Below are 25,933 nucleotides of genomic sequence, written 5' to 3'. Positions count from 1 at the left end.
TGTCATTTAATAAAGGACGTGCTTTAATCAATCATTCACTTCTTCCAGCGTTTATTTTTCGGTACAGTCTAACCACTCAGTCAATAGGGGCCATCACGAAGGTAGGAACGTCATCGAACACTCCAAGTAGGAGCGATCCGTTAATTAGTTTCCTAACGGGTTGCCCACCCACGGGTACTTCCTGGGACAGCGGGAACAAATGCGCATGTAGCGAGCGCCCCCTAACTGCGTGCGCTGGTACGGGCAGGTGGTCGGTCTGGGGCAGCTGTTCGCAACGGGACGGCTCCCTGGGCACACGAGCTGATCGTACACGCCCAGCGGTTGGGGGTTCTGCATGAAGTCCAGCACCTCGGAGGCCGTCACCAGGTAGACGTCGTCCTTCTGCAACAGCCAGTCGACGAACTGGAGGTAGCCCTGCTTTCGGCCGGGGTTCCGCAGATAGGCCTCGTGCAGGAATACTGGGAATGGAGCCCGGTTTGTCGTGTAGAACTCCTCGAAGTTAGACCTGCGTAGTTTGCGGGTGGAGTACGGTAACCAAAACGTGAAAGCATAAATGTGAAGAAACGTGTATTGCTCCAGCGCACTGAAGGAAGATGGAAACATTTGACGGTTGGTCAAAGACACCTGCAGCATTTGTCGTTATAGACACCTGCGTCATCTCCGATGCTAAGCCCCTGCGCACAATATCACGAGCCTAAATAGGGTAGGCGGTACGTGGGTTTTTACGCCGCGAAACTGCACGCGGTATCTATTTATCCGGATATGCTTCGATACGTCATGTTGTAGGATTCCTCAAATTGAAATATCGCAAAAAGAGAAAAGTTTATTTGGTTCTATAAAAGTTCGAAAGACACCGTCATTTTCCACACCTGATGTTTAGGCGTTGTTATTGTAAACGGATAGTCACTACCGCTGTTTTCTCTATGTATCTGGCGTACTTTCTGGCGACATCGAACTTAAGCACTGATGCTAAAGCAGGATTTTTGAAATTCAAATAATAATAATAATAATTGGTTTTTGGGGAAAGGAAATGGCGCAGTATCTGTCTCATATATCTTTGGACACCTGAACCGCGCCGTAAGGGAAGGAATAAAGGAGGGAGTGAAAGAAGAAAGGAAGAGAGAGGTGCCGTAGTGGAGGGCTCCGGAATAATTTCGACCACCTGGGGATCTTTAACGTGCACTGACATCGCACAGCACACGGGCGCATTAGCGTTTTTCCTCCATAAAAACGCAGCCGCCGCGGTCGGGTTCGAACCTGGGAACTCCGGATCAGTATTCGAGCGCCCTAACCACTGAGCCACCGCGGCGGGGCTGCAATTTAAAGTACATTTCCTTTCCTTTCGTGACGCGCACAGATGGAAGCTGGTGAAGATGACGACGTGCAATGCGCAGCAGCGCGGTAATGTGCTGTTGTTGTTGCCTGCGTGACATCGCACATACCCACGACGGGGGATTGGCCAGGGTTCTGTGGGGAGGCCCCATAGAAGATGGTAAACTGGTGCGAAGCTAATGGAAATGTGCTGCAGTTTAACCCAAGGCGTGATCGTTTGCGGCGACAGCATAGCGCTCTCGTGCTGTGGCCCCCCTCATTCAGTCTCGTTTATTTCTCGCCATTTCCTGCATCACGTGGCTAACTTCAGAGGCATACTGCTCAGGCATGCTGCATACTCAGGTAAACTGCACACTCAGTCATACTGCAACTTTACTGAGAGCCCCTTTCAGGTTACCTTAAGACAACAGCCCATTTAAATGTTCCAGACAACGCTCACCGTTGTTCGGGATACAACATTCGCAGCACGGCAAAATGAATGGGACAAGCTTCGTTTTTACTACGAGGCCACGGTCGACGAGGTGACGGCGCGGCGGAGCTGCGTGCTTATCTTCGCATCGGACTTATCTGGGAACCTTTTGGACGACTCTAGGAATAAGAAGATGCGCGTGGTACCTTTGCGCAAAATTAGCGGACGCCTAGACAATGTCTGGCCTGGGTTACGATACCTCAAAGAGCCCGTTGAGTCGGTTTGGTGACGCCACTTCTGGTCACCACTTCCGGCCTGGTGACCACGTTGACACCCTCCTAAATTATCGGGTCGTCATCTGTGCTAATGGGCTCATTACTTAAACATCGCAGTGTTGGTGAGCCAATTAAGATTTTTATTTGCATGATTAATGCCACGTGACTTGTGCACACTACTCCGCTACATGGCTTCTATAGAAAGAGATAATCATCCTATCAACAGCCCGTTTCATCGTCTTGATTTCCATTAGAAGGTCATTGACCCGCGTTTGTTCCCTGACCCACTCGGCCCTCTTAGTGTCTCTTAAATTTACACCTATAATTCAGCTTTCCATAGCTTGCTGCGTTGTCCTCTTTTTAAGTTTAACCCTTTTCATTAGCCTCCATGTTTCAGCCTCATAGGTTACTACCTAAAACTCTTATCTGAAGGGAAGATATCAGGCAGGTGGCCCAGACAATTTTAGCATTTGAATCGACGCGCGTTAAATATGATGATATTGTTTATTTCTATTCCTAGAAGAACGCCACCACCTCGTTTAAAATACGATCATGACTGGATAAATTGTATGACTGTGCACTAGGAAGAATTTCATCTGTAATTTTGGGATTCATCGTTGTTTATTTAAGAATGATGATGTGCGGTTCACTAATGCCATTAAGTGAAGAGAGCAGATCACTTTTTGGCACGGGGCGGCGGATGTTGGCATTAGACAACCATAGTGAATGAGCATTGTTACGTTCACTCGACTCGTGGGTATCATTTGTGTAGTTGTTGTCTAGCTAACTGTTGGACGTCACAACACAGTCTGTAGCAGTGTCATAGACGTTTGTCTATGACAGTTCCCTTCTTAGCCGTCGCGTCGTCAATGAGAAGTCCTCGCCGATGGAAAAAGAAGTTCCCTTCGGGTTTACGCGCACATGATAGAATGTGAGCTTTCTCCCTGAAAAAAGTCGTCTTCGCAATAAAATGGTCTCCACTTTTCGTTGTCATATCTCCCTACTTTGTGTATTCGTTCGAAATGGGTACTTGATGTCATCCCAAGCTTTTGCGAAGAAAGTTGCCCAGATGCTGCCCACTCTTCATCGGGAGCGTTTTCCACTCCAAAGAAAAGATTGCGTCGGAGCAAGAGATTTTCTGCTCCATTGCATCTGGATGTAAATAACGATACCTACTCCGAGAAAGACCTGAGAGCGTGCTCTTGTGAGCCGGACTTTGCCGATTGATATTTTCAGCATTGCTAGCCTTTCATTGAAAATCTTTACTTCACTCTGTGAGGATGCCTCCTTTTCTTGCACAGCCTTTGCGTGGCCTTCCTCAGCCATACGCTCCTCTAGTACACCCGCTCTTTCGGTCAAGTGCTTAGTTGCGTTCCCTGCGACAACCTCCTTCTCGTTAGAACATTTCAGCCCCTTCAGCAAAGTAGCTCGACCTTCCTCCAGCCGTCATAAATGCTGAAAGACGGGCAGGACGACGCAGACAAGCAACATCTAAAAAGCGCTCTGCGTCGTCTCGTGTTCCCTTCGCAGTGTTTTTAATCAAACACTTTAACTAACCTGCCCAGCTTTCGGTATTGCTTAACATCATTTAAAGCAATGGTAAATGCAAGACTTTGGAAAGATTTGGACAGGGAATCAGCTTCTATTGCTCACCTTGAGTATTCCGTATTTTAATGACTGAAATCTTAACCGGGGCTTAGGCCCCTAATAGGGAATGTGCTAAAAGAGAGTTCACTCCATTTTTACTCCATTATGTGGTAACTCGTGTTTAGAGTGCACTCGCCGTCTAAGCTTGCCCAGTCCATGCATGACTGGTTACTGCAGCCTGCTTCCCCAACATTCTCAGCGAAAGGCTTTCAGCAATGACTAGAGCTGGCCCCTGCTGTTGACACCTCAAAATAAAGTTACTCAACATTCCTGAAGCTTTTGCATTTTGCGCCACCCCAGCCCTGCCTCCGATTCGCAATACCGCGGGGGGAACGTACGGATACTGTTTACGTTTTTTTTTTCTATTTTTCCGCACGACTTGTAAAGTAGTTTGGAGAGCGTCTTTCAGCAGAGGTTACAGATGATTAATTATTGAAGGAACCACCCAGCCATGTTTTTTCTTAATGTTTTCTCCCTAGGCAGACATGATCTGCTCTCATAATGCAGTGTTTCAATGAGATGGGATGGTAGCATTTGTAAATTAAAAGAAGAAGAAGAACAGAGATTGGGGTTAGCGCTAGCTACATGGCACGATTGTGCTGAAAAACACACCATGGTATAAGTCCCATGAACCACAACCTACCTGAGGAACTCGAAGGTGTCTTTGGCCGAGGTGGGCTGCGGTATGCAGGTGTCCGCCATGGCGCACGGCAGCTGCTGGCGGAATAGCACGTTCATGGGCAGGAGCCAGAGTCCCGGGTAGGTGTTCTGGGGGCAGGGGTAGACGTTGCAGCCACGCTGGAAGCCGAAGTCCATGGTGTACGGAAATACTGGATGCTCGTGGCTACTCCTCTGGTGCACAAGCGTGCTGTCGTACCTATCGGAAAACATCCGTACAAACACTGTCAATTTTTTTCTTTGCTTGAAGTAACCTCAGTTGAGGACAGTAATGCAGCCAAGTGATATTGCGTGACGTAACCGAAAATATCGATATGTGGCGACCCCACAAACTGCGCGGGTCCGCACAGGACGAAGTAGCAAAGAGACACCGCTAGACTCTGTTGGAACAAAACAGATATATTGTAGAATTACATATTATCGAGTATACACGATGCAGCGGCTGGGCCGCCCAAGCTTACATGCCGCCGCGTTGGCGTCGGAATCTTCGTCAGAAAGAACGGAGGGACTGCGGAGTTGACCTTGTTCGTTCGCCGAGGCTCAGGTTCTTCCCGATGGCACGGGCGCTTGGTTGCGCCGGAGGACCGACTCCCAGCAGCATTTCATCTCGGGCCATCCTGGTGACCCCACTGACTATCTTTTCTCACTTTATTTTTTGCCGATATTTTGCGATCCTTCTATACAGGCTGGATCGTCTCTCTCGCCCTCTTCTTAACGCTGGCGTGTGCGGCATTCTCCGTCTTCCCCGCGCCTCTCCGCCAGCTTGTGCCTTTTTTGCCCTCCCCCCGGTGCCCCTGCCACTCTTGAGGGGTGTGCTTGACCAGTGGAATGCTTGTCGGCGTGCGAATAAAGATCGCGGCCAGGCTGTCGGCCTTCCCACCCCTAACAAGCCTCGGCCCACGACAACCGACGACTCCTGGCGCCGTACAGTCTCTTGCTCAAGCGCCTCCGGGGTCCCACAAAGGGAAGATGTCGCCGGATATCGCGGCCCTCAGGAGACGAGCAGCGTACTGCCCTACTTACTAAGATCCAGAAATCCCTTCTTTGGTCACTTTTTCTCTGCAGCAGACTGCAAAATCTGCATTTGTGCCAGCTCTATTTTATAGTATTCTGACATTAATCCTTGCTGTCCTTCGGTGTCGATGAAAGCAAGAACACAGGAAATCATCAAGACCATTTTAAATATATTCAAGCGATAAAATTTTCGTACACAATAATATTCTGTGAAAACCGGCCAAAATTTCCTTGAGGCGCAATTTGAGTCTGCAAATGTCCTGAAAAATCAGAAGAGACGTGCGTTGCTCGTTCATTTGAAATGCCGGCGGCAATACACACAACCAGGCCTTCAGGTCTAGAAAAACGTTTCCTCGGCGCCCTGCTCAATCCGCCGTTATTGGGTTAATGCGACGCATAATCCCTCTGAGCGGTTGGCGCGGCCTTACCGCAACGCTGCGCTAACAGAGGCGCATATGACCAGCTGGAATGCTGCCTGCTTGCCACTCACCGGGCCGGAATGGCTATGTCCCTAGCCGCCCTAGAACGCGGAAATAAGGGATAGCAGGCAGAATGGAGAAATGAAATGAAAGAGGTGAAGGGACAGGAAGATATTTACACAATAAGAAATGTGTCCAGGTTGTGCGCGTGATTAGTTCATGGTGGAGCAATAAAAACACACGCGCACAACACCATGTTGACTACAACTGGAGTGGGGCTTCCAGTTGTTAATCGTCCAAGGTAGAACTCGCGGAGTGTTCGGTCACTGCGTGTAACCACCTGGCGGAGAACAGACGGGACGTCAAGCCGGTCTGTTCGAGGAACGCACAGAGGCTCATCAAGTTTCGCTCAGGGGTGTGTGCACTGCTCTGCGGCCACAATAGCGTCTTGAAAGAAGATCAAGAGGAGCAATTTTGGGGATACTTAACAGTGCTTAGGGCGCTCGGCTGCTGATCCGGAGTTCCCGGGTTCGAACCCGACCCCGGCGGCTGCGTTTCGATGGAGGTGACACGCTAAGGCACCCGTGTGCTGTGCGATGACAGTGCACGGTAAAGATCCCCAGGTGGTCGAAATTATTCCGCAGTCCTCCACTACTTCTTCTTTTCTTCTCTCACTCCCTCCTTTATCCCTTCCCCTACGGCGCGGTTCAGGTCTCCGCCGATATGTGAGACAGATACTGCGCCATTTCCTTTTCCCAAAAACCAACTTTCATTTTCATTTTTTACTTAATTACATTACGTGTTTAGAATACGACAGCATTAAAGTCTGATGTCCGCTAGGTCTGCTTCTCTTCCTCAGTCACTGCTGCTCGCCGCATGCGCTGAGCCTTTGCAGCTGACGATACTCCATTTTCAGGGACGTGCATCAGTGATCACTTATCACCTTTGGCGGGGATGATCCAGTCAAGTGCTTTCCTTCTGCCTTCACAGCATTAAGGAGCTCATTGTTGTCTTTAGTACAAAGCGGCCTTATGCGGGCAGTGTGAGGCGGGGCTTGTCCCTCTACATAGAGGGTTACTGATACCCTCTTTGTGACTTGTATTCCTATGACCAGGAACTGAACTGTTGCTTCATCTAATGGATCCCCCCCCTCCATAGCCACAGGCCTTACTCTGGCTCAATAAACGTTCGTACATTCATTCATCCCTAATACGCGGAGCTGTGTAAACACGTCTGCACACAACCAAACGCAGCTGCATGCAGCTGCCGCCGAACCTGCTACCGCGCTCGGCCATGTCACGTGCCAGACGCACCTGCCAACTGCCAGTGCACCTGCGCACTCGGTCATATTACGTGATACAATGACGTCACACACCTCGACCACCAAGCAGCGCTCGGCCATGCCACTTTCCAACTCGGGCCTGTCAGGTGGCCTAATGACATCGCACACCTCGTCGACCAATCAGGACTCGACCATGTCACATTAACCTGTGGCGCGTTATCACTGTCTCGACCAATCGGCGAATTTTTTGAGTAACCACGTAGTGTTTTTGCCACGGTGGGGCTTCTAATGCTATCGCAGTAAAATAGAACATTCCCTGAATGGGACATACATGATGTGGCTTGCTTCGAATTGAAGTTCCTGGATCTAGTTGTATGTAACGAAGAGCTAATAGGCGTGGCCAAAGAAAGGTGCAGTAAAGAGAGGGACATATCCTAGCGTACGATGGGGTCAGGAGCTGAGGAGATTAGCCAGGATAGAGTAACTGCACCTGGAGCTGGGTCATGATAATTGATGTCATTGGGTGACAGCTTTCTAATGCAATTGACTCAATTGCAGTCTCTCCCTCTTCCTCTCCCTTTCCTTTTTCTCACGCTAGGCGCAGCTAAGGTGCTTCAAGTTTCGATGGCAGATGCCGCGGCTACCGGCATCTTTTCCTTCCTTTGTTATTTTAATAATAAAGAGCCACTAATAATAACCAATTGCAGTGCTAGTGATAACGGTGCATTGTAGCACCCCAAAGGTAAGCAGTGGTCTATGCGAGACTCTGTGCAGTTGGAGACATGTGCCTCATGACTTCCACCCCTGCTCGTGTTTAGTTGCGTGCACCGAAATCTTCGTTCACGTGATTCTTTTGCATGTAGCCCTCGTTGCGACGCGGCTGAGAATTTAACTTGCTTAATACAATTCTGCGCCATTCCCTTAGCTCAAACACCACTTGCGTTTCGATGCAGGCGAAACGCAAAAGGCGCCCGTTTGCTGTGCGGCGTCTGTGCACGTTAAAGATATAATAATAATAATTGGTTTTTGGAGAAAGGAAATGGCGCAGTATCTGTCTCATATATCGTTGGACACCTGAACCGCGCCGTAAGGGAAGGGATAAAGGAGGGAGTGAAAGAAGAAAGGAAGGAAGAGGTGCCGTAGTGGAGGGCTCCGGAATAATTTCGACCACCTGGGGATCTTTAACGCGCACTGACATCGCACAGCACACGGGCGCCTTAGCGTTTTTCCTCCATAAAAAAGCAGCCGCCGCGGTCGGGTTCGAAACACGTTAAAGATCCCCAGTTGATCGAAATTATCCCGCAGCCCTCCACTACATCACCTCTTTATTCCTTTCTTCTTTCACTCCCTCCTTTATCCCTTCCCTTACGGCGCGGTTCGGGTGTTCGTACGGCTGTTCGCACAGCTTTTAGCACAGGTGGCCGTACAGACACTTTCTGGAAAATAAAATATGTTTTGAGTTAGTGCGCCGTTTCCTTTCCCCAACCAACCAACCGACCGACCGACCGACCGACCGACCAAACAAACAAACAAACAAACAAACAAACAAAAACTGACATCGCACTGTACACGAACGCCTTTTAGTTTCGCCAATCTTTGTTTCAAGCCTGACATTTAAACCTTAGCCTCAAACCGAAAGCGAAAGCAAACCCGACGTACTAGCGCGCATAACTCACATTTGGCCAAGTAAGCTAAATTGGCTCTAATTTTTTTTTCCGTCCTTTGTCTTGGTGTTGTCTACATGCGCTGTATATTACAATGCTTCACAGTTACGGGCCGCACTTTTGTTCTTAAGTGTCTTTCGTACGCGCCAGCGCAGGTTGTCGACAGACCATGGCACGTGCACGCTTAATAAAAAAAATAACCAGGCCATATGGATTGCTTTTGGGCCAGTCGTGTGGTGGGTTACGTGTGGCATTCCAGTAGAACTAAATCTTTTTAGTCTTGGCAGAACTCTTGTGCAAACCTTTTAAGATATTTTGGTTTTCGGAGGAGTCTTAACTGCTTCGCTATATGTCTCAAAAGCGAACCACATGACCTGAAAAATTAACACAAGCCTGTACTTGAATAAATTCTGTGTTTAGGCCAAAGCACCTCTCCCGCTTCCTATGAGAACCGAAAAAACAGAACTCCAGAATTCCAAATATCACGTTTTTGCATCATTGTGAAGACATAAAAAGAAAAACAATCCCAACCGGAAGTGCCGCTGTAGCATCTGGAAGCCCTCGTCCCCACCACTGAACAGGAAGGGTCCCCGAAAGCCCGTGACGTCAGAGGCGGAAATGTTGGCGAAGGTTTGCAGCATCATCTTCTGGTCCAGCACTTCTCGTTCCCACTGAGTACTGTTGATGGTCTGCCAGTACTGCGAGTCGGTTCGGTGGCTGCGGGAAAAGACAAGCAAATGTGGTGCCAGTGATAGGGGCATGTTGCAGTCGGGGCGAAAGAGCAATCATCGCTCGGTGCCACAGGCTGTTAGTAAAGGACAGAATTACACGACGACTTTTCGACCAGGTCGTGGTTGTACCACGGTCTTTATGGTCCGTTATCTCTAGATATCAGATGCATTGTCAAGCGAATAAACACGGGATTCTTTCATTTAGGACGTACTACACTCTTGGAAAGCCTCTTACAAAAATATCGCTCTAATATGAACGAAAGGGTGCCGCGCATGCAAAGGGAATGCCTCGTCCGCATACATATCATTCACTGTCATATTCGGTGGGCACCACGAGGCTGCCAAGCAGGGACACTGTATCCCGGCAGGCATTGCTTTTTGGGGAGGCCGCCGTTAAAGTCCGGATGGAGTATTTCAGCTGCGCTGCACTCGTGGTAGCTGTTAAACCGAGTGACAGGCGAACGCCTGCTTCTGTACCTGCTCCAGCACCCATTCGAACAATTCTGCTAAATATTCACCGCCAATTGGGCACAGGAAGAGTAGCCGCGAATAGCTGTAGCCACAAGAAGAGGGCGATGGGAGGCTATACTAGCGAGGCGATGTCCTCCAGCATACAGTTAATAATTCTGAGCGTCGAGCGAAAGCAGCGGTGCACTCTCGTGTACGTTGGCTTCACTTCTTTGCTACCCGCTGTGGCAGCCATTTACGAGAAGCTGAACCGTTTTTTGAGAATTGCACCGGATTCAGGGCTTCCATTTTAAGAGTCGTGTAGGTAATTAAGCATAAAAAGCTCTTTTTTTTCGATAGCATTTAAAATGGTGAAAGTAGGAAACGTCGATTGATGCCGCGGCAACGTTCACACTTTTCCTCGCAGCCTCGGAGAAGGGCGAGAAAATCTCAGTGATGATGTCATCGTTGGTTGGATTTCAGGTTTCCGCTGCCTGCACTCACATCCTAACGTGCGTCGTCGGATGCCGGCAAACAACGTTGAGGGAGCGTTACCCTTAATGGCACTGGTTTTGCTCCTTCGAGGAAGTGTTTCTGCGTTTGAAGTGTACCACCGTGGAAGACGACGTCATCATGCGTCCCTTACTGCAGGTACCCCGCGCTGTGCGCTTCGGAGAAGACTGAGAGCCGTGGCCGATTTATTCGGCGGTTACGTCATCATTTCAAATTTTAGCACGAAAAGACTTTATGCTTAACCACATTCCACCACTTTAAGCGTGTAACAATCTAAAACATTTTTATTTGAGCTTTGAGGTAATCACCGCTGGTAGTCAGCCGCTGCTTTTGTTAGTCTGCAGACGAAATATTCATCGCACAATCTGTCAACAGTGATGTTTCTGATTATGTGATTGAATCGAAAGTATGTAGCTCGCTACCGTGCATGCAAATAAAACTTTCGGGCAGCAATTCTGCAACGCTATCATGATCTGGGTGCTTCGAAGTAGAAAAATATGCTCATTAAGTAGGTTTCAGTGCTCATCGAAGCAGTGAATTGTTAATTTCATGTCCCATTTTGTGCAAGCATTCCTGGTACATTACAGTGGCGCCGCAGTGGGTCAGTACAACTTCTTCTTCAAGCTTTACAGCCATTACATGCAGGTTCTACTGCCATGTTGGTGCGTAGCAATGGACAACTGCTTTTGCATACCGTGCAGATGACGTCACATGCGCAACCTGCCCAGAGTGTTGCGCAGTGTGCATCCACTCTAACTAGCCCACCTGATGGAGTGCAGGGCGATCTCGTTGCCCCACGAGTGGAGTTCGTTGACGGCCGCGTAGTCCAGGTATTCGTGGGCCACGAAGAAGGTGGCCGCGATGCCGCAGCCGTTGGCCCTGTTCTTCCTGCGGGCACCTTCAAGCAGCTCCCGGTAGAATTTCATGTTGACCACGTTGACCGCGTCGTCGAACGTCAGCATCACGAACTGGGGCACCTGGTCTACGGTCAGGCCATCAGGCGGGATGTCAGTCGCGCATGAGCAGATAGGACGCCTGCATACGTTGTCGTTGCAGCCGGCCTCCAGGTCCAGTGCTGCAAGGCAGAACATGCGGAAGAAAAATGGGGGCTTCCACAGTGGCACTGTGCAAGAAGCCGACTTGCTGGTTCTTAGGCCATAGTCCATGTGCGGCTTTAGCGTTCGTCTGCAGAACCCAAGATTACCGGTTCGATCCCAGCTGTGGCGGGTGTATTTAGATGGAGGTGAAACTCGGAAGGCACAAGTGTTCGATGTCAGCGTGCGTTCCAAGATTCCAAGGTGGTCTAAATTAATACCCGGTTCTCCACTGCGACGTCCCTCATTCACAATACTTGGGAAGGTCCTGCTAACCATATTCAGTTACAACTGGGTTCTATGCCTAGTATGACGCCCTTGTGAAAATGATTGCAGACAACTGAAGATAGAGGACACGACGATCTTACGCTGAAGTCATAAGCAAGATGTTGTTTATACCCTAAACACTTTATAATTGTCTGCTAGTGCGCTTGCTCAAGCTGAACGGCGTATACGATGACCTGATCCTATTGAGAGTAAGGAAATACACATGGAAACAGTGAATTTGCACGCAAGAAGAAAGTTGGCTGTTACCGCTGCATGGGTATTGTCTGATTGTTCGCTCAGAACGAAACGCGAAACTATTGAGAGAAAATAAAAAAAAATGTGTTTATCACTGATGCTTGGCTGAATGCACATATTGTGTTCCCGCTCATTCTGCCCCCGTCTGTGTGGATGAAGCCTTAGTTTTGAGTGTGTGCACGCGGTGATCTCTTCCTGGCTATTTTCGCCCTTTTCACTCCCACCAACTGGCGTAATCAGCTTGCCCATTTACTGTGCTGTTTCTTATGCGTAACGTGGCGCTGAATAGTCAAACCTTCTTGATGTTTTCAAACCTCACAGCAGTGAAGTAGCCCCAGAGTGATAGCGTACTGAAAGACGGAGTACACAGCATCAATAAAGACGCGTGTTGTGGGGGCCAGAAAACGAAAGGAAAATAAGAGGCCAAGAAAGCAGGTCAAGGCTCCTAGAAGTGCTATGATACGCCGCAGCTTTGTTCCTAGGGCAGAGGTTCAGGGCCTGTGGAGGGTCAACCAAATCATGAAGCCTGGAGATTTAAGGCCCCGATTGTACACAAGGGCCATGGAGCTGCGGTATAGGGTAAGTCTGAAAATTTGTATTTTTTTTCTCGCGCCTGTGCGTCTAATATAAGTATTGGTGAAAAATGTTCACCTTTCTGCGTCAGCAGTATAATCCCCTTTCTTATATGAGCTCTGAACGTGACATGGAGGGAAAAAAAATCAGGATGGAGCGTCGGGCGATAACATTGAAGTCTAGATATTAAAATTAAAAAGAACAGAGTCGATTCACCTGTGATCACGTCACGTGATAGAGTGCGGGGATATCTATCACTGCTGCGCGCTCTCATGAGTGGACTAGTGCGGCAGACTGACTGGTGATCAACTTTCTTGCTGTTGATAGATAGATAGATGAATAGGAGGAGGGAAAGACGGATGTTAACCAGAAAGGGGTTCCGGTTGGCTACCCTGCACTGGGGAAGAGGGATTAGGTGGCTAAAAGGAGGAAGAGAGAAGGGGAAAAAGGCATAACACACACACACGCACAACGCTGTCACAATTTGTCACTCAATCCAGTCGCTCTCAAGTAGGCAAAGAGTGCCTTGTATGCCTTGAGGGCAGTCGACTGCTGTGGCCACGGACCGAGGATCTTTTGCTCTGTTAATGGGCGAGGATCGAGGCGGTCCAGGGCACAACACAGTGTATGTCTTGCACTCGCAAATGCAGGGCACTCACAGAGAAGGTGAGCGATGGTCTCCTCACAACCACAGCCTTCACAGGCAGGGCTGTCGGCTATCCCCATCCGGAAAGCATAGTGGTTGGCAAAAGCAACGCCGATCCATAAACGGCATAACAATGTTGACGCTCGCGCTAAAACATGCTAGTATCAAAACATTAGGGACGGGTTCCGTGGGCGAAAAACGAGGGAGGGGGGGCTTCCAGAGCACATGGCTTATGAAGGCTGACCGCATGACGTCACCCTCTCTCCTTGGTTTTTTTTTTCCTCCTTGGAAGGTAAGGATGGTTGTAATCTTACACATTACCTGCCGTTGTTGGTGGGTTTCCGGTTGTGGCCGATGGGCTTGTTATCCGAGAAGTAGCTTCAGTGTTTCTGGGAGTGGAGGCTGCTGCTGTTACAGTATTTCCGGCCGTCGATTGTGGGTTTCCGGTTGTGGCCGATGGGCTTGTTATCCGAGGGGTAGCTGCAGTGTTTCCGGCAGTGGAGGCCGCTGCGGTTACAGTATTACCAGCCGTCGATTGTGGGTTTCTGGTTGTGGCCAATGGGCTTGTTATCCGAAGGGTAGCTGCAGTGTTTCCGGGAGTGGAGGCCGCTGCGGTTACAGTATTACCGGCCGTCGATTGTGGGTTTCCGGTTGTGGCCGATGGGCTTGTTATTCGAGGGGTAGCTGCAGTGTTTCCGGAAGTGGAGGCCGCTGCTGTTACAGTATTTCCGGCCGTCGATTGTGGGTTTCTGGTTGTGGCCGATGGGCTTGTTATTCGAGGGGTAGCTGCAGTGTTTCCGGGAGTGGAGGCCGCTGCGGTTACAGTATTACTGGCCGTCGATTGTGGGTTTCCGGTTGTGGCCGATGGGCTTGTTATCCGAGGGGTAGCTGCAGTGTTTCCGGGAGTGGAGGCCGCTGCGGTTACAGTATTACCGGCTGTCGATTGTGGGCTTCCGCTTGTGGCGGATGGGCTTGTTATCCGAGAAGTAGCTGCAGTGTTTCCGGAAGTGGAGGCTGCTGCTGTTACAGTATTTCCGGCCGTCGATTGTGGGTTTCCGGTTGTGGCCGATGGGCTTGTTATTCGAGGGGTAGCTGCAGTGTTTCCGGGAGTGGAGGCCGCTGCTGTTATAGTATTACCGGCCGTCGATTGTGGGTTTCCGGTTGTGGCCGATGGGTTTGTTATCCGAGGGGTAGCTGCAGTCTTCCCGGGAGTGGAGGCCGCTGCTGTTAGAGTAGCGGAATTTGAAGTTGCTCCTGCTGAAGCAGTGGTTGCAGATCCCGCTCCTGTAAGAAACCATGAGACGGAGTCACGCTCCCATCTTTGCGTAAGCTCTGAACACGCCGCGGTGTCTCAGGGGTAAGTGTTCGACTGCTAAGCATGATCGAGCTCTTGAGATCCAGTTCCGGCCTCGCCGGTGACATTCTGATGGAGACGGAACGAAATAGACCCCGTGTGCTTCGTGACGTCAGAGCCTGTCAAAAAGTCCCAGGTGGACGAAGCCTCACGTGGTCGACGCTGGATCACCAGCGTCGTCCGGTCTACTCCTTCGTCTTATGAACACATCCTTTTCTGCGGATGTTTTGATCATCTCCCGTGATTTTTTTTTTGTTCCGGCAGTGTACCTTTCGGCATAAATGACTGAACTAAAGGCAAAATGAGAGGTCGGATTTCCGAAGGAGACTGAGTAACGTCCCGCAGTGAGGCACCCACGTCGGCCGCCGCAGTGACTCAGTGGTTACGGTGCTCTGCTGCTGACCACAAAGACGCAGGTTCGATCCTGGCAGCAGCGGACGCATTTAGATGGAGGGGAAATGCCAGAGGCCTGTGTACTCTGCGATGTCAGTGTACGTTAAAGAACACCAGATGGTCTAAATCATCCGAAGTCCTCCACTACGGCTTCCCTCATAGGCTGAGTCGCTTCGGGACGTTAAACCCTATAAAAACAAAACCAAAAGGACCCACGTCAAATCTTCGAAGTCCGGCGATCGGCCGCGGAGCGGTACGATTTGCATCAGGTGTGCTTTTACCGGCATGGTCCGACAGGGAGCACTCTTGCAGCAGCCTTCTGGAGTCCGGCGCAAAGTGACAACTCCGGAAGGTGCATTATCACAAGAGCTGGCAGCAATTTTACAGCGCCCGTCCTTGTCGCCTCGTCTCTGTCCTCGTCTGTTTAGCGCTGCTTTTCCAGAAAACCATGTACCAACACGCCCAACTCACCGTATTAACACTATATCCAATCAACAATAATTATATAAACGGATTAGCGGCCATGGGACTCGAGACATTCTGTTCGGCTCTGGCGAGGAGGCGCGTATTCGTATTCCGACAGGAGTTGCAAGTGCTTCCCAGATGCATGTGCGAAACATCCACTTGGTTCCTGATCGGTATGATTCCACCAGCCGGTGGGACGAAGGATGTCTACTTTTGCCTGCTAGTGGTCGGTGGTGCTATGCTGTGTTGCTTATGTGTGTATGCCCGAAAATTTGTGCGTCCCAGTCAAACTGGTAGACCGCTCTGGCGGGCTCGTCATGCATTGTGCACTGGGCTGCAAGATATGTCCCATTATCTTGCTCGCTGACGACGGCTTGCGTCATAAGGCTCGATAAGCAAGTGGTGCGAGCGATTAGACTACTGGGCCGCACTCTGTTACTCGTCGCAATCGATGCGCTCGGGTTTGTCGTGATAGTACGCCTACAACAGATACTGGGCTTTCTGCAGTTGTTCTGGAAATTGTTTTTTTTTTTACGGCGAAAGCTGCATGGATGTTATCACAAGCGCATATCTGGAGTTTTTCAGAAAGCAAAAGATAACAGGACCTGACCGAACGCCTCCCCCTACTGGCCTCTCGACACAACCCCCAGTTCTGCGTTTGTGTTCGTAGTGAAACGAGTTTATCAACCGGTCAAGCTCTGTACCACGTGTTTAGATGGTTAACGGCGTTGTTCGCAGTCCTCCCAAACCGGAAATCGTTGCCATCAAAGAACAAAAAAAAGGACGGACACGCCAGCTGTGAATATAACTACAGTGGCTGCTCTGTGGACGCGCTCTTTCGAGCGCGTGATTATTGAATAAGATGCGTTCAAACACAAGAAGCTCTTATTGTACCTAGAGCTCAAACATGAACAATTTACTGAACGATTGATTGGACAAAAAAAAACTACACATATTTGCTCAGCTCCACTGACGCCAACCGAATGTACGAGAAATTAGGGTAGCGGATACGACTGGTTCGCGCAACCTCAGTGAACGAGAAGCTGTCTTGGGTATGAGACCAGTATGCGGCGCAAACGCAGCACGTTTGCGGGACAGTTCCCCAGCAGGATCGGCAAGCTGAAAAAAAAAAACGGCATTACTCGCCGTCTTCAAAAAGAAAAAAAACCTGGCACTTGTAGAGCACTGGCCCACCGCTGTGAGGCCTTGACAATGCTGACGAAACCGATCTTCAGGTATTGTTAGTAAAATTTATTTGTTCCGCAGTTTGTAGCTTTTGACTTTCATGATGCAGACAAGGAGGTTTTAACTGCCGAGAAACTTGGAATTATAAACTAAAATTTTTCCTCCTGCCGCTTGTTTCTCACTCGTGACGTTGACGAACTCGGACGTCGAGGAAATTATAGACTCTGTGATCGCTGGTGTGGAAGTGGAAAACGGTGTGGTCTAGCTTCACTTAGGTACACTAACCAAAATATGGATGCCATCACAGTTCATATGGGAAAACGGCCGGTAGCGGCAACGCGAGTATTTAATTGCTCGACTCTGCGCGAATTAAAAAAAAAAGTTCCGTTCCCAGGCTATGGAATCTTTGTTATAAGAGCCCGGCAATCAATCCTCATAGGCCCATTTTGGTTGCCTTCAGTGCCTCTTTAATGCTTTTATTCGAGCCTTCTGCATTCATTTTCATGCCAGTAACCTGCGTGTCCGTTGCGTCCCAGATATGACAGGAATAGGTGTTATCCGCTGTGTATCTATCGCATGAGATTAAACGCCAGCGACAGCTACCTGATATGGGCTCAGTCGACAGAGATAAGAAACGACCGATCCATAGAAGTAGTTTCGTTTTTGCACGAGAACGATAGAGTGACGGACGCATACCTGCAGCGAATATGTCGACGTGTCTTTTGAATATGAATGGTTGTTCCGGGTTTCTATTGTTCAGATACTATTGCTACAGCAGAACTGCAACTAAGAGTAGTAGTAAATATGTAAAACTACAGGCTGTGCTTTGTGGTCACTGAAGTACAAATGTCAAGGTCTTAAAGAAAGGAAAGGAGCACTATTTGTTTTTTTCTTTTGGGGAAAGGGAATGACGCAGCAAATGAGAGGCGCGGTAGCGGTATGACTCATGGTGAACGCTGAACCGCGCTTATAGCAGGAGGAGGAACAAACTTTTGTTTGTCATATGACAAAGAAGGCAGGGGTTAGAGATAAGGTTTAGACAGCGCGTGGTCCCTTTCGACGGTGCTAGGTGGCTTGAAGTCCATGCTTCATCGCGACCCCCAGGGCCCAACCTACTACACTGTGTTGTACCTCAGGAACAGGGCTGAGCAACGCAGTGTCCCACTTTTGGAAGCTTAGAGGTGGTTGGTCCTCTCGGCACTCGAATGAGATGTCACTGGGATTTGTCTTAGAATTACTGCAGAGAGTGCAGCGGGAACTGTATTCCACGTGACACGTCAAGGAGTAGATATAATGATTTAAGAATGTACCCGTTTGGAGTTGCCGTCAGGCAATGAACCGCACTTTGAGACAAGCGAGGGGAAGAGAACTGTAGTAACGTAATGCGCATGGTCTATCGTTCACCTATTGCGCAAAGCGTGTCCTGATAGTGTCCAGTTCTCTAACTACACAGTGAGAGTTCTCCACCAGCGAGGAAAAAGATGCACGGCTACCCCACAATCACACCCCTCCCTCCCCCTTCGACCCTTTGACAGGAGCCTTCTTTTAGGTCCACTGCATGATACGACCAGAGACATGGAACATCGAGAGCAATCACTCCCTAGACCAAGATTGCATTTTTATTTACAAGCGGACAAACGGGAGAATTCCTGGCTGCTACGCGGATGCCAACGCTATCTACCCGATAAGAGTACCGTTTACGCGTATGTAGGCCGCAGTACTAATCATAATAAAACTTCCCGTCGTGTCGTAGATGAGACTGCACGTAAAAGCGACGCAGCAGTACCGGTATGATCTAACCATTCTGAACTCAATTCCACTTCTTTTTCTCCCTTCGTTTCTGGCTAAATCTACGCAGTTTCAGGGACTTGGTGTCGGGAAGCCTGTGACGTTATACCGGCCCAGTTTTTGAGTAGGACCATGGAGGCAGCGAAGCTTAGGAGAGGTTCTCGCTTTCCGAGCTGCATGGCAAAAAGTGTGCTGGAGGTCACGTGTTTCCGCCAAGACTCCTGGAAGTTTTTGGTGATGGCGAAGCCGAGAGTAATGTTTGGCGCAGTGGCGTCGACGGCATTGTCTAGTGCGCATGAGCAAGTGCGTTGAGACGGCGGCCAACTAGCTAGAAGGAAGTCTTACGTGCGGCTTCAAAAAATGTGATGTAACGACCGCTCCAAAATTTCTTCCTTTCTCTGAGTACACCTACTGCGGCATAGAAGAATGACGAAAATAAACACTGGAGAAAGCCCCTTGCTTGTGTCACTGTAAAACTGCGATCTTTTTTTACCACCTCTCAGTGCGAAGCGTGGACAGCGAGAGTTGTCGGAGTGGGACTCTATCGGCTTGAATTACGGAACCACATGCGTAGCAAACCTGGCATGGTTGCGCACTTTCAACGGTCGGCAAGAGCGCTGACGCTTCTCATTGGTCAGATGGTGATCACATGATTCTAGGTAAGTGGTGTTTAGTTTTCATTTGCATGAAAGACCTGTTGCTATGGTGACATCATCATCAGCTGGCTACGCCCACTGCAGGGCAAAAGCCTCTCTCATGTCTCCCCAATTAACCCTGCCCTTTGCCAGCTACGGCCACCGTATCTCCGCAAACTTCTTAATCTCATCCGCCCACCTAACTTTTTGCCGCCCACTGCTGCGCTTGTCGACACTTGGAATCCACTCTGTTACCCTTAAGGATCAGCGGTCATCTTCCCTCTGCATTGCATGACCTGCCCAAGCCCATTTGTTCCTCTTGATTTTGATTGGGATGTAGAAATTTTTTACCGTCTCTCGGTGCGAAGCGTGGACAGCGAGAGTTGTCAGAGGAGGTCCATCGGCTTGGATTACGTCACCACATGCGCAACAAAACTGGCATGGTTGCGCACTCTCAACAGGCAGCAGAGCAAGAGCGCTGACATTAAATACCGGCAAACTCTAAGATACGTCTTTTGCTGTAACAAACTGGTGAATTAAGAAATGCCCATCACACAGGAGCTGAAACTCTCTTCAAGATTTGGCCCTCACACCTACGTGCGATACCATCACGTCATTTCCTAGAGCTGCACTTGACTGGAACGACTATACACCAAATCGCAGCCATTAGCTGTAAATCTGCATTCCGCTAAAGTTTCGCTGCTAACCGTCCATAAACATCTTTTTCTTCACTCTGTGTTATCCTTCCCTTTATGCAATACTCTCACTCTGGTCGTTCAGGGAAAAAAATGAAAATGAAATCAAAATGAGGAATGGTGGAACTTTACCTGGCATAGCGGTAATAGGAGCTTGGCTGGTGACGGTTATTTGAGCGTCTGAAGAGAGCCATGCAAACGCTGAAAACAGGACGCAGTAGAAAAGGAACCCTTTTCGACGTACAGGACCCATTATGTTCACTCAAAGCGAAACGTGCGAAGTGACAACGTCTGAGTACCTCACCGTCCCCGAGCAAGCTCAGCTCTACCGGCACGAATGCAGGACAGCTGGAATAAAGGCCGGGAAATCTTTCGCGAGCGATAACAACCGTTCACAATGCCCTTATCGAAGACACTGCGTGACGCCATTCGGCAGCTCTCACATTCTACTTGTTGATATCAAATATTAATGCTTGGCGCTGTTATGGCGAAAATCCGACGGCTCATTGTTTGATTGCGTCAAATGCAATCATCTTGACGACCATGTGCGCAGGTAAGCTCGATCTTGAACCGCCCTTATACCATCATCAGGAAGAAATCCAGGAACTAAGCAGTGACTACCTCTCAAACTAGGACGTCCAGCCAGTGACATCGACCTATTGTCATGACGTTGCGGTCAAGCACCTGCATCGGAAGTGGACCCGGTTAGTTATTTAATAGTATCACCCTGATGCCTAACAAATGTCCGTACAGCGGCCTGTGACGACGAGATGCGGCAAAACGGGCGAGAATACGTCCATGCGTGTAAACTGCATGCTGTTTTCGGCCTGTCCCTCAGCGCCCCTTTGTCACAGGGTACTGTACAGCCCCTTTTTTTTACCCTTGGGGGGTACTGTTAGAGAATTTTCCCCGTGTACTATCAGCAACGAATTTTAATGCGAACAAGGCAGTTTAAACACGAGCTGCCACATGGGATCTTAGATGAGGGAAGATCAATACTAGCGCAGGTTTGAATCGCTCCGAAGACGCAAAGACTGTCTATTAGAAGTGTTTATCAACCTCGCTAGTGTTTCCTTTCCAGGAGCTAAAATGTTTTCTCTTCTGCGCTGGCATCGTAGTTATCTTGCATGCCTTTCATTTGTTGTTGATAACACGTTGCAATAGTTGGATGCCGTTAGTTTGAATGCCTCCAGTGAGGCTCATTTTAGCCGTTTTATTCTCCAATGACATTTTAAACTGCGAATTATAGATTGTGGTGTGTAACCATCCGAAGTGACAAATGGGCTATGAAGAACACCGTAGTGGAGGGCTCCGGACTCTTTTTGACCACCTGGGGTCCTTTAATGTGAGCTGATAGCGCTAATCAAATAGGCGTTTTTACGGCGTAAGCAGCACATCGAGTCACAATTTTAAAATGGTATTAACTACGTCCACCACCCTCCAGAAGCACCACCCACTAACGAACTAACTACCACACCCATCCCATCATCACCCTCTAGAGGCGCCATCCACCCAGCCACCACCAATCCACCTACCACTGCCCTTCACAAAGCCTCCACGTAGCAGCGGAAGAAAAAAGCGACGACATAATTGAATTCAGCGATGCAGTGCAAAAGGTAGCTGTGCTCCAGACCACCACCCACCTACCAAATCTCTACCTCACCCTTCCCATCATCACCCTCTACAGACGCCATCCACCCTGCCGCCACCAATTCACTTACCTCTACGCTCTACAAGGCCTCCAAACAGCAGCGGGTGGAAGAAAAAAGTGACGACGAAATCGAACGCAGCGACGCCGTGGGAAAGGCAGCTGCCCTCCAGAGCACCATCCACCTACCAGCCAACTTCCCACCCCACCCTTCCCATCGTCACCATCTAGAGGCACCATCCACCGAGCCACACGAATCCAAATACTCCCGGGTTCGAACCCGACCGCGGCGGCTGCGTTTTTATGGAGGAAAAACGCTAATGCGCCAGTGTGCTGTGCGATGTCAGTGCACGTTAAATATCCCCAGGTGGTCGAAATTATTCCGGAGCCCTCCACTACGGCACCTATTCTTCCTTTCTTCTTTCACTCCCTCCTTTATCCCTTCCCTTACGGCGCGGTTCAGGTGTCCAACGATGTATGAGACAGATACTGCGCCATTTCCTTTCCCCCCAAAACTAATTATTATTATTATTATTACCCTCCACAAGGCCTCTACGTGGAAGAAAAAAGTGACGACGAAATCGAACGCAGCGAAGCCGTGGGAAAGGCAGCTGCCCTCCAGAGCACCATCCACCTACCAGCCAACTTCCCACCCCACCCTTCCCATCGTCACCCTCTAAAGGCACCATCCACCGAGCCACACGAATCCAAATACTCTATCCTCCACAAGGCCTCTACGTGGAAGAAAAAAGTGACGACGAAATCGAACGCAGCGAAGCCGTGGGAAAGGCAGCTGCCCTCCAGAGCACCATCCACCTACCAGCCAACTTCCCACCTCACCCTTCCCATCGTCACCCTCTAGAGGCACCATCCACCGAGCCACACGAATCCAAATACTCTATCCTCCACAAGGCCTCTACGTGGAAGAAAAAAGTGACGACGAAATCGAACGCAGCGAAGCCGTGGGAAAGGCAGCTGCCCTCCAGAGCACCATCCACCTACCAGCCAACTTCCCACCCCACCCTTCCCATCGTCACCCTCTAGAGGCACCATCCACCGAGCCGCACGAATCCAAACACTCTACCCTCCACAAGGCCTCTACGCGGAAGAAAAAAGTGACGACGAAATCGAACGCAGCGAAGCCGTGTGAAAGGCAGCTGCCCTCCAGAAGCACCACCCCCCAGCCAACTCCCCAGCAGCTACACCCACCACCAGCGTCCAGGAGTCAGCCCACCGCTGCAGTAAACCAGCCGTGACGGCCAGGATGGAGAGGCCGTATACCTTCCCCTGCGCAGTTCGGCGACATCTCATTTGCCTCTGTCTGTCAGGATGGCAGCCTCGAGAGCCGGACGGCTCTATTACGGCCAGACGGCGTCTCCGGCGAAAGCACAGCAGGACTACCAAGCAACGGCAATCTGTCAGCGTTGCCGTCGGTTCCTGAACGTATATGGCACTCTTCGTGTCTTGATCGGCTTCTTCCATAACGTGTAAAAATATTATAAAAACTTTAGAACCGCGTGTGACCAAGGACTGAATTAAATGTACAAGGCTCCCACCAAGCATGACAGTTATGCGTCGTTTCGCATCTCTCGGTCCGCGTCTAACTGTCCCGAGCTCTGTGACCAAAAAAGATGGAAGGAACACTCAAGCTCTGCCTTAATCGTTGAATGGTTAAAGCTTAATGGTTTACTGCATGCCATATATGTAGAATTGGTCATTCTCTAACGTTCATAGATCCCTGGGCGTCGTAATACCACTCCCGGCAAAGAGGTGCAGCGGTGAGGCGCCACTGGACCGCGAAGGCAGGCGGTGCCACCGGTGGGGCTTGTGCGACCCAGGTTGCTTTTTCTGAGCAACCCCCCGCTACCAATCAATAATTTAACTGCCACCTGCCGCGGTGCGCAGTGTGCTCACAATTCGGTGGACCGGTTGTGATGACGTCACAAGATAACGCGGTCTAGGTAGCCCAGTTGCCTCCTGGGTTGCTCCTACGGGTGTTTTTTTCTGGATTTTGCTCACGGTCAACGAGGCCGACTAATAAAATAATAATAATAATAATAATAATAATAATAATAATAATAATAATAATAATAATAATAATAATAATAATATTAATAATAATAATAATAATAATAATAATTGGTTTTTGGGGGAAAAATGGCGCAGTATCTGTCTCATATATCGTTGGACACCTGAACGGCGCCGTAAGGGAAGGGATAAAGGAGGGAGTGAAAGAAGAAAGGAAGAGAGTGGTGCCGTAGTGGAGGGCTCCGGAATAATTTCGACCACCTGGGTATCTTTAACGTGCGCTGACATCGCACAGCACACAGGCGCCTTAGCGTTTTTCCTCCATAAAAACGCAGCCGCCGCGGTCGGGTTCGAACCCGGCAACTCCGGATCAGTAGTCGAGCGCCCTAACCACTGAGCCACCGCGGCGGGGCAACGCAGGATTTTCTGCGGCACGCGCTCTTAACGGTATCGCGTTAAAATACCTGGCCGCCGTGCGTATCTTTAGGCCCCTTTTTGGCCCGATAAGGAAGAATTACACCACAAATGCTGGCAGCTAATGAATGGTCACTACTACACCCGAACTTGCGGGGCGTTCTCACTAAATCCGGCGAATTTATTCATGATGTAACCCCCCCCCCCCCCCCCATTTCGACGCTGTCTGCCTTACCCAAACGTAGATGAACTGCGATTTTTTTTTTCTCCCGCGAGTCAAGCTGTTTTTCGCAAGGGCAGAAATTATAGAGCTCTTATCATAAACGGAGCCGGTGTCCCGACTGCGGCTGACAAATGCCTTTTCGCGACAAGCAATGAACTCGACGTATGGAATGAGATTTTTAGGTTGAAATAAAATGTCCCGATAGGCGTTATCTATTGATTGGGTATTGCTATCTTTCCCCGAGCATTTAATCTCATGCTTGTATTGCATATATTTAAAGACTAAGGAACAGCATGGACGTGACGAAGTGTCTCGTCCTTTTGTTAGGCGGCTTCATTGTTCGCAGTATCAAGAAGGGTTCAGTGACTTCTGTTTCAAGTTGCGACCGCTTTAACTCCAACGTTTATGCTTTAAAATTTTTGTCTTTTATTTCATTCGAGTGAGTTGAATTTATTTGCTGCTAATTTCACTAGAAATGTTTTGCACTTGAGTGTCATAAACGTTCACATTGATCAGATAGAAGAGTGCACCGATCCTCGCGTGCACGATCTTCTTTTATGCCCATATCAATAATAAAAAAAGAGATGTCTGACGCATGCCGTTTTGTCTATATTTTGATTTGTTTACCATATAAAATACCGACTCTGCAAAACAATATGTATTTTCGCGAGGCGACTACTGTAACAATTATAATCAGCTGGAATATGTTGACTGTTCGCCAGCGTTTGAATTACAGGACGCATACTGGCCGCTTTATGTCTCACAACCATTTTCACTAAGGCTTTGAATAGGACATGGTTCTCAGCGCAGCTTGTCAAGTTAGTTTCACTGGAACCTAAGTATAACAACCACTAGAAATAATAAAAGGCTATCGAGTGCTTATACGAACGATTTAGCCCACTGAGAGCGCAGGTAGTAAAGGCTGTTTTCCAGCGCGATTAATACAGGCACGGTTGGTTTGTTGAAGCATATATGCACAATGACCCCAAGTCCTTTTGACGATACGTGCCTCGCTGAGCTATTCGACTTTTCCGTCCGGACAGTGTCGGATCACGGGCTGTATTGCGCAGGCTTTAGCAAATAATTTTTTTCACACTTATGCTCTTTAGCATCTAGCATTACGTAGTAAAGTTGCAAACGTTCCGCGAAGACTGCCTCGCATTATCGTGTATTTTATCACATGACCAAAGCGACTCATTATTACGACATTGTCTCCTGGTCATAATACCGTTTCATCCTTGATTGTAAAAGGTGGCGCATTGTTTCATGTTGGCGTATAACCTATGCTTGTCGCAAGTTATTGTTCAAAAATGTTTTCAAGACGTCAGTCGTTATTCGTGTGCAGAAGGGGTGCACCTCTCACGATGTTAACAACGGTCGCCCTGTTTCAATGATTCTATACCTTTCCGAAAATACTCTAGAATATTCTCCTAAAGCATCTTGCATTATACCTAGAAATAAAGATCACCGGTCATCAGGATGCCTTCATGAAAAGCAGTTCCAGTGAATCCAACTTGGTGTCTTTTCTTATTCGCGTTGTTCCCACAGTTACAAACGACGGAAAAATAGACTGAGTATTATTCGACCTTTCTAATGCTTTTGATTAAGTCATTCACTCAGTACTTACAAAAAAAAAGCTAAGGGCTTATAGGGTAAGTAGCCCTCTTAGGGATTTTTTTTTTTTGAAGTTACGACCGTGGACGAAAAAGCTTCGTCGCATTTTGGGTGCACAGCTGAGTTGAGTTGAGGTGTTGAATGCTTCTGTCGGCAATCGCTCCACCGTTGCGTCACTTCTATGTTAATAATGTCCTAAAACCTGTCGGATCTGCCTCGCTATGCGCACAGTCACTTATAATAGC

The 25,933-nt window shown here is 49.0% G+C and overlaps 1 protein-coding gene across 3 annotated transcripts; it reads right to left on the bottom strand.

Moving 5' to 3' along the window:
- LOC144108772 (chitin deacetylase 8-like) lies at positions 1 to 20,099 on the bottom strand. Of its 3 annotated transcripts, XM_077641947.1 has the most exons (7): positions 19,894 to 20,099; positions 13,822 to 14,530; positions 13,568 to 13,617; positions 11,177 to 11,486; positions 9,252 to 9,437; positions 4,307 to 4,540; positions 1 to 505 (listed from the first exon to the last, which is right to left on the bottom strand). In XM_077641947.1, the coding sequence occupies exons 1-7, from the start codon at positions 20,012 to 20,014 to the stop codon at positions 145 to 147; spliced, it is 1,971 nt and encodes a 656-aa protein (XP_077498073.1). In that variant the 5' UTR covers positions 20,015 to 20,099; the 3' UTR covers positions 1 to 144. The 3 variants fall into 3 exon arrangements, with proteins under 3 accessions (XP_077498073.1, XP_077498072.1, XP_077498074.1); XM_077641946.1 differs by having other exon boundaries at positions 13,568 to 14,530; XM_077641948.1 differs by lacking the exons at positions 13,568 to 13,617; positions 13,822 to 14,530 and having other exon boundaries at positions 19,894 to 20,098.
- Between the last annotated feature and the right edge of the window lie 5,834 nt (positions 20,100 to 25,933).

This window comes from Amblyomma americanum, chromosome 10 (assembly GCF_052857255.1).
Source record: "Amblyomma americanum isolate KBUSLIRL-KWMA chromosome 10, ASM5285725v1, whole genome shotgun sequence".
NCBI classification, from domain to species: Eukaryota; Metazoa; Arthropoda; class Arachnida; order Ixodida; family Ixodidae; genus Amblyomma; species Amblyomma americanum.
This window is presented reverse-complemented; position numbering and strand designations above follow the sequence as displayed.

What these genes read in the sequence shown, in the direction of transcription:
- LOC144108772 (XM_077641946.1), bottom strand. Translation starts at nt 20,014, where the DNA reads ATGGGTCCTGTACGTCGAAAAGGGTTCCTTTTCTACTGCGTCCTGTTT. An exon ending in AAACCCACCAACAACGGCAG is followed by an intron (nt 11,487 to 13,567) that starts GTAATGTGTAAG and finishes TCTGCCTTGCAG; the next exon opens with CACTGGACCTGGAGGCCGGC. An exon ending in GACACCTTCGAGTTCCTCAG is followed by an intron (nt 506 to 4,306) that starts GTAGGTTGTGGT and finishes CAAACTACGCAG; the next exon opens with GTCTAACTTCGAGGAGTTCT.